We start from the raw sequence: 13,240 nt of genomic DNA, 5'->3' as shown, positions 1-13,240 counted from the left end.
TCTTTTTTTTACGTCCCACTTTCGCTTCCCAGAATATCTGGTCACCTCACTAGCATTATTGGGAAGAAGCTTGGCTGCGAGTTGAATCCTTACAGTGACATAATGGTCAAAACTTAAGTATACATCCGGTACAACTTAAACCAAAGAAAAAAAACAACAACATATTTTAGCTGTAAAGAAATAACTTCTTTTTAATGCCCAAAAACACTGAATGAGTGAAAACATTAACCTCACATTTAGTAACTTTAAATACAAACACTTTTTGTTTGTAAATGACCTTTAAGTTGAGTTTGACATGGTGTGTTTTGTTGATCAAGTCTCAACCAACAGCCAGAAGAATTCAAAATAAAATAAGTTCATAGTCTTAAACAAATATAACTGCACATACAATCATTAAGAAAAGAAATGAAGATCAAACAGGTGGTATATCCAGTTCTTTATTATATAATATAAAATGAACATACACCATCATTCAGAAAAGAAATCAAGATCAAACCAGATATATCCAGTTCTTAATTATATATTATAAAATAAACAAAAATTATTCCCGGAAAAAAAAATATGAACCGAGATATATCCAGTTCTTAAATGTTATAAAATAAACGTACACTGTCATTCATCAAAGAAAAGAAATCAAGATCCAACCAGATATATCCAGTTCATTTATTGTATGGTAGTACCTAAGTCAACATCTAGACAACAGCGACCTTGACAAATTGCATTGTAAACAAAGTTTTGATCTCATTAAAAACAACACTGTTGACAGGAAACACTGATGACACACACTGGGAGCACATTTACATAGCCATGGGCATGGATGAGAAACACAACTTGAAGATGAATGGAGTCTTACCACCTGAGAAGAGAGAGAGAGTTCAACAGTACATTACAAGCAGACTCAAGTTTTAGGGTAGTTGATGTCCTAATAAGGTGGCTTAGGGAGTCAACACAGAGGGAAAATCAGGAGCTGGTGACCCTTACACAGATTGAAGCACATAGTGCTCTACTCTCTGGCCTGCAACACTGCTGATTCCACATGTCACATGCCATTCCTTTGGGCTGCGATGAGAGGGGGGAAACTGATTTGAGGGGGACATCATTCTGACCAAAGCTATTGCCCATATAATTCATATTTCTCTGAAATGATCCAACTGAAGGATGACTTATAATTGTGGTTTTAGGCCACATGGTGCACTTCTAAATAAAGTGATTTATAGGAGCTGCTTTACGTTAGCTGCTGTAAATCTAACAAGCTTTACGTTAGCTGCTGTAAATCTAACAAAGTTATTTATACTTGCATTTTTGAACTGTTGTAACTCAAGACTCTAATAAATGTAGCACTATGTTAGTTTTTGTAGTTATAGCTAATTATATATACACATATATATAGTTTCATTATGTTTATACTATGCAATGTCCACCTCATATTGACTAATGCTTCAGTGAGTTACAATGATTTGTCTTTCCTCGACAACTAATAAAGGCAACCTTTTTACTTGTTTATGTTAACTTCAAATAAAAAAAAATCCAGCTAAATAAAACTATTCAACTCCAAAAGCTTCATATAGTTTAGACAGGCTTCCTGTGGAAAGAAAACAGATCAAGGGCTAATGCTAGTAATCAATGTACCTGCACAATTGATGGGAGTGTGATTCACCAAAATCAAAGCCTCCATGCCATCAGCTTTGTTCTCAAACTCAATCAAGCCAGTACTACTACGTTCAGCTGGGGAACAACCAAAAGCAAATAAATATATTTGTTTTAAAAAAAAAAACCTATCTATTTCAAGGCTTTAACTTGCATTGTAGTTTTGATTTGTTCACATATACAATGAAATTGAAATGTTTTCCATTAATAAAACCAACTCTTATGACTTGAAAAATCTGGGATGAGATGTGAAAGTTTTTTACTTGGTAGATTTTTAAAAATGGTTTATGAATGATCACGATTTAAGAATATTTATTAAATATTTCTGGAGTTTTTCTTGATACCTTTTCAAATGTCTTCCACTCATAGCTAAAAGGTTGTTTGTGAAATGAGCAAACAGCTATACACATTACTGAACAGACTGCTAACGTTGTTACACTTCTCTCCCCAGAAGTGAGGGATTGCAGGTCTTTTTTTTTTTTCAGTGTATAAAACAAAGATTTGGAACTCCATTCTCATTGACATACAACATGCTTCACTAAACTCAAACTTATCTAAAACGTTTAAGATTAGTTTGTCATTTTAACTATGTTATCATACTGCCTTGAGCCTACAATATTTTCTTTTCTACCCTGACCAAAATACTTTCATCTGGGATGTGCTCTTAACAATTCACATGGTAAATTTTTTCAACTGTTTGGTATGGCGAATGTATGTAAAGATAGTGGGTTTAGAAGTTCAAACATTTTGACATGTTCTAGTTTCTGAACCGATGCTAAATAGGAATTAAACTTTAGAGAATGAAGTCTTTACCCGTTGTCAGTGATTGACAATTTTTTTTTTTTTTTTTTTTTAAATATGCGTTTTCATAACTCTAGTAAATATGAATGATATTTTTTTAACTTAAAAATGAGTAGTGTGGATAAATATAAACTGGACATGAATTCTCTAGTAATAGGCAACAAAAACACCAAAAAAACTTACTTTTTGATGGGAACAGTCTCATCTTTAATGGACGCTTTCCAGTAGCATTTTCAAATAACTGAAAAAATAAAAATAAAAAAAATTATGTAATAATAACCAAAACATTTTTATTGTAAGGTATTATGTTACAAAGTTAACAAAAAAACATCAACAGGAAGGTCACAATGAGTGACTTGTCTACTTCTTGATTGAATGTGATGTAGGAACTCGTGATAATAAAACTTGACCTTTAAGTAGAACATAAGGTATAATACAGTTCAAGGTTTCCTCATTTAGAGTGATTCAATGTGTAATTGACTAAAGCCACAAAAAAAAAAAAAATGTATGAAGCCCTACTAATTTCTTTTACGATTTACGGGAACCATTTGCATTTTCTAGACCCTAAATCTATATTTAGTTTCTGGAAATGGCTGTATGGCTGAGACAGCCAAGTGAGAAAAAAAAAACGTACCTCAAAAATTTCAGCTTCTGTAATGGTGGGTGGAGCATTAAAAAAGTGTAAAATTTTGGATGGACTCTGAATACGATTTTTCTGTGCAGCTTCTGGATTGGCAAACCTATTGTTTCTGTTGCCCATGTAGTCCTTGTAGGATATTGTCCCATCATAAAGATCATGAGGATTGGGAACTTCTTGCAGAAAGGCTTGTTTGGACATGCTGGGACAAGCAAATATTTAGTGAGACAAAAAGTACATTAATTAGTGTTACTGTTAAACATTTAGTGGGAAAAAGTCAAACATGGATTCAAAGAGAACTTATATGACAAATTGTAAAATTAATGAACTGTTAAACATTTACCTTAATTGAAGTTTGTTTCCAAAACAGAATGCATTATTCAAGTTAGCAATAGCTCTTTCAACAGAGATTGGATCACCCAGTTGGACCATGGCTGAACCTTCTTTGCTCTTCAAGAACTTGATCTAAATATAAAGTGTACATAGTAAACGGGCTTGCCACGCTTTAAAACTTCCAGGTTACTTATGTGAACCGAAACAAAAATCATTTAATGAGATTTATATAGATGTGACCTTGTCATAAGTCAAACAGAAAAAGATATCTCTTGGTTATGCTAACTTAATTTAAAAATTAAAGCATTTTTTTTTTAAACAAAATTTTCTTGTATATTTTTTTTTTTACAATCTGAACATTTCCAGATTTTTCTTGTGAATTTCTACTAAAGGCATTGTCTTAGGCAGTATCAATTTAGGACCTCTTTCTTCTGCTTACTTCACTCAAATAGATAAGCCCTGTCCACTGTCTCTTTATTTGTAGAGTACTTCTGATTTTGCATCAGTTAGTTTTGCTTTACTTTTCAATCCCTTTTTTTTTAACGATGAACTTAACAATCATCAAATAGTCCACACCACCAACAGATTGCTTGGCTACATGCCATTCTTCTGATTAGTGGCAGAGAACTCCTCATAAGTGGAGATATCGTTCTTCAGTTGTTTGTCTGTATGAACGTAAGAGGATCTTTCCAAAGTCTCTTACATTTCATAGCTACTTAACTGAGACAAATGAAAGTTCTCTAATAGATCTAGATTCTAATATTGATTGTGTCAAAATCAAAATAATGATCCAGATGTAGATGTTTTCAACCTATGACCAAAACTTTAACATGTTTATTTTGGGTGATTTAATTCTACATTTTTATTTTATATTTCAAGGAATACATTTTCCCTTGGTTTCGAGGATTACTTGGACTAAAACATAATTCCAGGTCATGCGGCAACCTTGAAAAAAAAAAAGTAAACATACACCTACCCTGACAACATTGCCATAGAGACAAAACAGGTTGAAGAGTTTGTCACAGTTCAGTTTATCCATGTTAAGGCCATAGACCATGCAGACAGCACCTTGGGCTCCAGCAGTACCCTCATAGTTAACAGTGGGACCACGAATATACCTCTCAGGCTAGAGAACACAAGAACATACATCAGAAATAGTCACAATCAAAATCCTGCAACTAGTAAACCCTATACGATATTAATTCAGTTACTTACCCCATTTTTGTGTCCAAAGCGTTCACCTGGACCAAATGGACCTGGTCTTCCATAGCCATCAAATCCCTCATCATAGTAATGCCCAGGTCCGCCACCAAAACCAGGTGGACCTCCAGGGCCTCCGCCAAAACCAGTGCCAGCTGGGCCATCTACAAAACATGTGATGAATTACATGAAAAAAATAATAATCATAAATTCTCTCTCTCTTCACAATCAGCAAAGGAAATCAAGAAATGATCTTACTATAAGGAGCTGGAGCACTACCAAAACGAGGCTCTTGTAAAAGTGGTTGACCACGAACCGGTGATTCTTTACCTATCAAAAAAATATAATAAATAAATTACTGAGATAACTTTACACATCTTACTGCTCCTCCTAAATGAACAAATATTTACTTATTAAAGGTGATAAAAACAAAAGTTATTAAAACTATGATTATAAAAGAAAAATTAACAAATTATATCAGAGATATGTATAATAATTATGATAATTCTTTATAATTTGCTTAAGATAATACAATAAAAATTTAATATTAATAGTCCATATACTGTGCATTACTTCACTTTCTGAGTACAGGGTCAAATTAAGTTTTTTAAAATAGAAATTGAGTGAAACAAATCTAAATATATTTATTTGCATTAACTAGACATAATCAGAGGGGAAAGGAGGGAAAACAAATAAAGAGGTTCCTAGTTTTATTTCTAGTTTCCTAAACCTTTCTGTTTCAAATACTTTCCCTTCCTCAGTCAACATTTGAATAATATGTAACCAGTTGTTTAAAGCTAGATAACTAACAATTCTTAGATTTAGATTACAACTGGTTATATATATATATATATGTATTACAGCAAGGTAAATGAAATTTAAAATTAAATCATGTTTATGTCAATGATTATTTACAAGAAATTTATTTCCAGTGAAAAAAATAGAAAGATTAAACTGGTATCAAACACTGATTATAAATCAACAGTGACAAAAATATCTATATATACAAGAAAACTCATTGTAAGTTAGTGGCAATACCTGTTTATTTATGCATTATTATTGCATAAAATGTTAAGTATAAAAAATTCTGTTACCTAAGTCATTACATGACCTGGCCAAACAAGTTCCATTTTTCTCTGCTAGTAGATGATAGTAAAATTAGGCATTAAATACATCACAGAAGGGGAAGAGGGAGTCAAGTGTATTTTTTTTTTTAAAGTTGTGGATGAACATTACCCGTCGACCCCTTCAATTAACTTAGATGAGCAGCGATGCTGTTGAACACAGTTAATCGAGCAACACCACTCTCTTTACGTGCCCTTGCTTGCTCTGTGAGACGGACAAAAAATGCATCAACCAAAATGCTTGGTGAGTGAAAATGATTTTAAATATTTTTTTTTGTGGTTGTCTTGAATTTGAAATGTTCATTTGAAATTGCTGCAGGTGGTTGTATGCAAGTGGGCGATGCACTTTTCAATGTCATATAGGGCGGAGTTCATGGAAAAAGTATGTTCGTCGGAATAAGCATTTATTTGGTGCTTCAGTTGTTTTTTTTTGAAGAACAGACTAAGTTTCATTGTCCTGTTGTATGCAAAGAAAGGAAAGATGTTTAAATAGAAGCTGATACAAAGCTTGTTCCAATGTCATGGAATCCTATTACAGCATTTCCAAGACTGTTTAATGTTTCTTGACTGTTCGGATGCAATGTAAACATATGACTGCACAGTAGAGATCATAGAATGAAACACTGTAGGTGGAGAATCATCGCATTATTTTGTCTGTTTGTATTTGGTGCTTATAATAATGGTATCCAATTTGTGTTAAAATCAGTTTGTGGAACGCAAGTTCCTATGTCTTCGTTGTGTCAGTTTACAGAGTATACAGCATTTGATGGTGTTTTGGCAGCATAGTGGTGTTTACTCCTGCAATGAGTGTATGAACATCTGCAGTGTTCTGTTTTGAACAAAGTGATAGTTTCCATTTAAACCATGTCGGAATGAGAGTTGCGCAGTAGAAAAAATGTCCTGTTGTTCATGAGGCAATAAATGTGAAAAGTTAAAAGTTGTGTAACTGATAACTGCAAGAATCAACTCAACAAAAAGACATAAAATAAACCAAAATAACTTACCTCCCAGTGAAGGATTAGTGTAGTCCCAACTGTCATTATCATTTTTAACCACATTCAAGCGAGCAGGCTGAAATTACAAGTGAGAATATGTTACAGGTGTAGACTGAAATTACAAGTGAGAATATGTTACTGGTGTAGACTGAAATTACAATAATTAAAATGCAACACTTTTTAGAAATGATTTTACAGTAGTTTAATGCAAATATATATATTTTTCATCTGTTCTGTTTTTTTTTTTAATATTCTTTACGGATGCATAGTTTAGTAGGGGTTCCAAAAGTTGAAAAACATTTTAGTTTAAGGTAATGATTTAATTTGTAATTTCTTTTTGGAGCTGTCAAAATGACATTTATAAACCAACTAACAGAAATCTTACCTTAGCATATTCTATTTTTAGTGTACAACAGCCCGAATAAATATCAGCTCCATTCAAAGATTGTTTAGCACGCTTGGCAGAATCCACAGTGTCAAATCTTCATGTTATTAAGGACTAACAAGTTGCATCATTTGCACTAACTTTAAGCTATCTACAGCTAGTTAAATGCCCCATCAATAAGATACTAGTTTCTCTTTTATATAAAGGATACTCAACCATAGCCTGAACACCGTTCTTTTTGAAGATGACTATTCGCAGCACTTGACCATATGGACTGTTAATAGTGTGCATCACATCCTGTGCAGCAAACAACATTCATTGTTAACCAATTCATCTACTTTCTACTGACTTGTACTATATTATAAAACGTTCAACTTACTACTGTAATGGGATACTGTGGGTTCAAAATGGTGAACAGAAGTACATGATTCGGTGGTCTGGTATCCTCTTCCCTGTTAAATAACAACAAAGGTATAGGTTACTGGAAATATTCAATGTAAAATGAAAAGAAAAAAAAAAACCCTGTCTATTTAAAGACACAGAAAAAAGAAATTGTAAAATGACATACCCTGGTCTCTGAATCTTGGTGCTGAGAGAGAAGTTGAAGAAAGCGGGCTGTCCAGCGACATAAATAGAATTCCCCTGCTGAATAACACAAACAGACAGATTGAGTGACAGATCTAAGGCTTTAGTTCAATGACAGAAATTTAAGGTCTAAGTAAGGTAAAGTATTTTATTACCAAGCAATAATCCACACAGTTTTTAGCACCATTGAGATCCTGAAATAAAAAAGATAAGCATTAGAAAACTACTAATGACACAATCAAATCTGATTTAGGAGACTACACACCCAAGACAATAGTTTTAAAACCATCTAGAGTTTAGACCCATTCACACTATCAAGAGGACAGTATAAAAGTCATCCATAATTTAAAGTCACTAGTTTAGAACCATTCTTACAGCCTCTCACAATTTAATGACAAAGATTAAGCAACCTCTTGACACAAAGACATAGGTTTGAAACATTCACTTTACCATGTTATTAGCTTAGAACCATTTAAACAAACACTTCCAAGTGTAGGGTTTAACAGCCTTCCATACTAAAAAGTCATTGGTTTGGAACTATTCACACTATCTTATCTTATATAATACACTACTAAGACAATGGTGTAAGAAGCCTCTCAAAATGCCAAGACACTGGTGAAACATGTCAAATTTCTAAGACAATGGTGAAAAGAGCCCCTAATAATTCTAAGACATTGGTTTAGCTATCTTATATGACAGGGGTAATTACAATAATTCACTTAGAATATCAATAAATTATCATTTAGTCAATTACTATCACTAAAAGTGTAAAATTAAACAGTTACCTCAAATTCTATAAGTGCTTGACGTTTCCTTGGCATCAGCATAACATCTCTAAATATAATGAGAACAAAAATATATTAATATCATTATGAAATTAAGAACTATATATATAATATTCTTGCTAAGTTTAATTATAAAAAATCTTTTTTTTTAACCTGACAGTTCCAAAGTGTTGTACTGCCTCAACCAAGTCCCCTTCAATGGCATGTTCTGAGAGGCCTCGCACATGAACGCAGGGTGAAGGTGCAGGCCTAAAACGATTCTCAATTTCCTGAAGAAGAAAAAAAGGTATCTGAAAGATGTGTCTACTATTTGACTTTGCTTGATTTTGCTGAGTTTTTCAACAAGAATCTCATGTATTAAAACAACATTATTATAAACTGATAACTACTATAATGGATTGTATGAACCAACCAAGAACTATCAAAATCAAAGCCTTACAATAGTTGCATACATTTAAAAAATGAATGCCGAGATGGTGGGGTCACCAAAGAAGAATGTCAAATTATAGAGGGACAAAGATAATAATATCCAAAAAAGAAAAAGGGCTTATAAACAATAAATAGCTATGCTGACCATAGGGTTAAATTGAACACCCCTGCTGGAAGAAGAAGATCCATTTTCAGAGAATGGAGACTTATAACTATGAAGAAAGACAGAGTATGTAAACACTGTAGGTCAGGGAGAACGGTTTACGTTTGCGCTGGATGAGAGTCGAACCACACATGCATATTGACTGCTTCCATGAATATCGCAGCTAGAAAAAATATTTATATATTATGTACATGAAGAACTTTACAAGAATATAAAATATAAATATGCCATAGACACTAATACTAGTTTTAAGGGTAAAAGTTTTTTGTTTCAAGTGTGTTTTTTTTTATGGGCTTTTTCGTTAAAGTAGTGACATTAGATTATTAGTTCCAGTTTATTATTTTTTGTGTTTATTGCTGTTTCTTCTCTTGTGTTCTGTAAATAAATGGATAAAAATGAGAAAAAAAGTTCTTTGGATTCAATTCGGACAATACATTTCTTATTACATGCACTTGGATGGATATTTTCAATGTCTGTGAGTTTTTCATTTTTATAATCACAACCCAGAATTACAACAACAATATAATTTGCAAGCTAGAAAATTTAAGAAATAGAAAGAGCATGCATTTCTCTTTAATTCTATACATATCAAATTTATTATTTTCCAATAATAAATAAAAATGTTATACAAGTTATATCGAAGCAAAGTAGCGCACTCTGAAATGACGAAAAATTAATTCAGTCCAAATGTGGAAAATAATTCCAGAGTCAAAGAGTTAACTTTACTGATTTTAATTGACATGGTCATACAGTCCCAGTGACAGTGTAATCAACAATCTAGATTAATCTAGATCTATAATACATCTAAGATATAAGATACAGTAGAGTTGAGTAGAGTGCCTTACACTCCATAACACTCACAAAGACTACAACTTAATACAAGTATTTCTAGATCTACAATCTACATCATTATGATCATCCAAAATAATTCCAAAACTGACCAAAATCCATTAAATGCAATTATTATTAGTATTTATTACTATTCTAGATTAGAATAGATCTAGTGGTCCATATCTAGATCTAGACTAGTTGACTAATTAATTCAAGTCGCAAGTTTAGCTTTCTTAACTTTCTAGATCAGTAGTGACTAGTCACTACTAGTGTGAGTAGATTTCAGTAGATAATTATTAAAAATCTAGATAGATTCTACTAGATTTAGAATAGATCTAGATCAGGGGTGGGCAAATTACGGACCACGTGTGGTCCACTGGACCGAGAAGTATTTGAAGATTTTGAAACTAAACATTTAGATGTTTTGTACTATATCACTTTCCGATTGTTTAGCATGGGCAAGAGAAGGGTATAGGATCTTAAGAAAGAGACTGTCATGTTTCTTAAGGGACATTGACTGTGACTTTGTTACTAATATTTCTAATGAAGCAAGGAAGACAGACTTTGTGCACATAATTGCAATGAGGTGTTTGGGGATGAAATATATATATATATGTGCATGTAAAATCTTTTCAAACAAAGCTTTCCCATTTCTTCAGGTAAGCACGTGAAAACATGCTTTGTAATTTTCCTTTACTAAAAGGTGAAACTATTTCTAGAGTGAAATTCGGAAAAGTACAAGGCTTATTTGGATTCCTCGATTGTGAAATTTGAAATAAAAATTTCAAGACAAGAAGTTGGAACCAGTTTTCAATACACTCTGTACACCATTTAGCACAGAAGCTGATTAAGCTCTTGAGGACATAATTCAATACTAATGATGACCTGTAAGAGAAATTTAAGTCAGTTTTTCCATGGGATTTTTATGGGAAGCCAGAAGCTGCATTTTCACACTTAAAAACTTTGCTGCTAAACTTTCATATTGTTTGGTTCCACATCTGTGAACAAGAATTTTCTTGTTTGAAAATAAACAAGCGTAGGAACAGTTCGATGTTAACTCGCTGTAATTTGAAAGCAGTCATGATGATAACATTAATGTCATTAACAACTAGTAAGCCAGTTCCACAATTCCTGAACATTATGTTTAAGTGCTAATAGTTAAATACTTCACATTAATACAACTGTAAAATTGTGGTGAAATGAGATGTAAAAGACAATAGTAAAATGAAAAAAAAAATTATTAGTAAAATTAGTTTTAGAAATTACTCTTGTTGTAGTTCCTGATTGGGAGTATAGAATAGTATAGAAAATGCGATGCAAATGTATAATACAATATTACTATTAGTATAAATGTTCTATGCGCCCCCCCCCCCCATTTTTTTTTAAATGACAGCCCTCACTAGTAGTAGGGACACTAGAAAAAAATGTTGCCCACCCCTGATCTAGAATCTAGATTCTATAAATTCTACAGAGATCTAGGTCTAGATCTATTTATTAGTCTTGACTAGTCAAGAGTCAGTAACTGAGTAAGTTTACAACATTGAGTGAACACTCAACACTTTTTTAAATTTTAATACTTTTTATGTTAGTTTTAATAGTTATCATGCAGGCAGCTGTCATAGTTTTTTAGTTAGTTTGTTTTATTACTTTTTTTTTTTTTTTTGATGAGGTAGATTCAGATTGAGATTCTAGATCTAGTGACAATCTAGTCAATCTAGATAGACTTAAAAAGTAACAGACCAAACACGTTAACATGTTGAGTTGGTTCAATGTTTGTTAGCAAAACAAAACAAAAAAAAAGAGATCTAGAGTATGTTTTTAAATGCACCACTAACCCCTCTAGAACCATCGTCAGTCCTTTGTCTCTTATTAGAATGCTCGTAATTGTCTGCCATGATTACTGGAATAAAATATAGCTCTTTCGAAAGCCAGATTTTTCAACAAGATCCAGATTATTTATAGATCAAGTTCTCAATCTTAATTGTGCCCCAACGGTTAATTTTATAATTAATGTTGCTAAATTTTTTGATGGAAAGAAAAAGAGATTTAAACTTTAAAAAATAATTTTAACACTATTTTAAAGAATAATCTTAATCAATCCAATTTTTTACTGCCAAAGTTTAAGTAATGAACCAATTATTCACAAAATCCTATCTGTCATTTTCTTTTTAGAATATTCAGAGCCTCGTTTAGAAACTCGACGGATGGATATCCCACAACTCACTGAGCTCATCGTAACTGTAGAGTACAAATTGTACACCCAACGCTTCCGTCACTTGCTACTTCTATATTAGATTTATATGTACTCTATTAGATCTATATAGTCTAATCTCTTTTGAATTTTGAGTAATAGTAATAGAGCAGAATTGATGTAGACCTGTTAAAAATATAATTGTACAATTTAATGTGGATAATTTATTCATATTCGGAAGAGCAGCAAATCATTATCAATAGTAAATAGTGTTTGAGATCTCACTAAAAATGGTACAAAAAAACAAAGCCAACGCTCGAAGTATGGGGCATGTCTCTTCAAAGCCAATGTTAGACGAGCTAAAAGAAATAGATCTAATCGCCTTTTAATGTAAACACAATTGCGTCTTTTTTTTTTTTTTGGTAATATTAGATAGCCGCTTTTCACTTGGAATCTATGTATCGGAGGTTCTCAAACTTTTTCGGCTCAGGGACACATTTACAAGCCATATATATAGATCTAGCTCTTCCTTCGTGGTCGAAGATGGGCACATTTCTCATTTCCTATGAACTCGAAGATGACTGTAAAGTCACTTTTCGCTTTGAAAGGCCGAACGTGGCATGGGTAGATTTGGTCAGTTGCAGATAGGCCTGCTTCTTTTTTTGTGGTTCGGCGCTCTTTCGCGTTGGCAACTCTCCTTGCTTCATATCTCGTGACTCCGACACTCAAAGATTCACTCCATGATCGAAAGCTAGTGCATCACAGCCGTGAATGTCAATATCACACTCCTTGAAGGAGCTCGTAGGGATGTCGTGAGAGCGCTTCTATTGACCCCTCCCCCTCCCAGCACTTTCATGCACACAGCTCCCCGTATCGAGAAATTAAATCTATTTTAAAGGGTTTTACAATCTCACATAACTTGTTTGTTGACAAATTACTACTTAAGGACATTGATATCTATGTAATTCACCTTACAAGTATCTTTTTTTTTGTCATTTTTTTCAGGCTTAAGCCTAAGGATAAATTCGGGATTTATGATAAACATGAAAAATATATTATAATTACAGTTACGACAAAATATTTATTTGGCTAACATATTTTGTTATCCGAGTCCCTGGCAGTAGATTAATTCGA

The 13,240-nt window shown here is 32.8% G+C and overlaps 1 protein-coding gene across 2 annotated transcripts; it reads right to left on the bottom strand.

Moving 5' to 3' along the window:
* Window positions 1-419: 419 nt before the first annotated feature.
* On the bottom strand, window positions 420-11,903 carry LOC106057211 (heterogeneous nuclear ribonucleoprotein L-like). 2 transcript variants are annotated; one of them, XM_056022570.1, is made up of 18 exons: window positions 11,751-11,903; window positions 8,646-8,761; window positions 8,493-8,541; window positions 7,863-7,901; window positions 7,691-7,767; window positions 7,502-7,574; window positions 7,334-7,419; window positions 7,123-7,219; window positions 6,747-6,813; window positions 5,713-5,757; window positions 4,877-4,948; window positions 4,634-4,782; window positions 4,395-4,544; window positions 3,429-3,550; window positions 3,083-3,287; window positions 2,632-2,689; window positions 1,630-1,725; window positions 420-856 (listed from the first exon to the last, which is right to left on the bottom strand). In XM_056022570.1, the coding sequence occupies exons 1-18, from the start codon at window positions 11,808-11,810 to the stop codon at window positions 798-800; spliced, it is 1,620 nt and encodes a 539-aa protein (XP_055878545.1). In that variant the 5' UTR covers window positions 11,811-11,903; the 3' UTR covers window positions 420-797. The 2 variants fall into 2 exon arrangements, with proteins under 2 accessions (XP_055878545.1, XP_055878546.1); XM_056022571.1 differs by lacking the exon at window positions 5,713-5,757 and having other exon boundaries at window positions 11,751-11,902.
* Window positions 11,904-13,240: the final 1,337 nt, after the last annotated feature.

The sequence above is a fragment of the Biomphalaria glabrata genome, chromosome 3 (assembly GCF_947242115.1).
Source record: "Biomphalaria glabrata chromosome 3, xgBioGlab47.1, whole genome shotgun sequence".
Lineage (NCBI taxonomy): Eukaryota > Metazoa > Mollusca > Gastropoda > Planorbidae > Biomphalaria > Biomphalaria glabrata.
Note: the sequence above shows the minus strand (reverse complement) of the source record. Positions and strands in the feature narration are given on the sequence as shown.

Coding starts and splice junctions, on each gene's coding strand:
- LOC106057211 (XM_056022570.1), bottom strand. CDS start 11,810: ATGGCAGACAATTACGAGCATTCTAATAAGAGACAAAGGACTGACGAT. Junction 7,575..7,690: donor ACCAAGATTCAGAGACCAGG/GTATGTCATTTT, acceptor GTTATTTAACAG/GGAAGAGGATACCAGACCAC. Junction 2,690..3,082: donor CAGAAGCTGAAATTTTTGAG/GTACGTTTTTTT, acceptor TTATTTTTTCAG/TTATTTGAAAATGCTACTGG.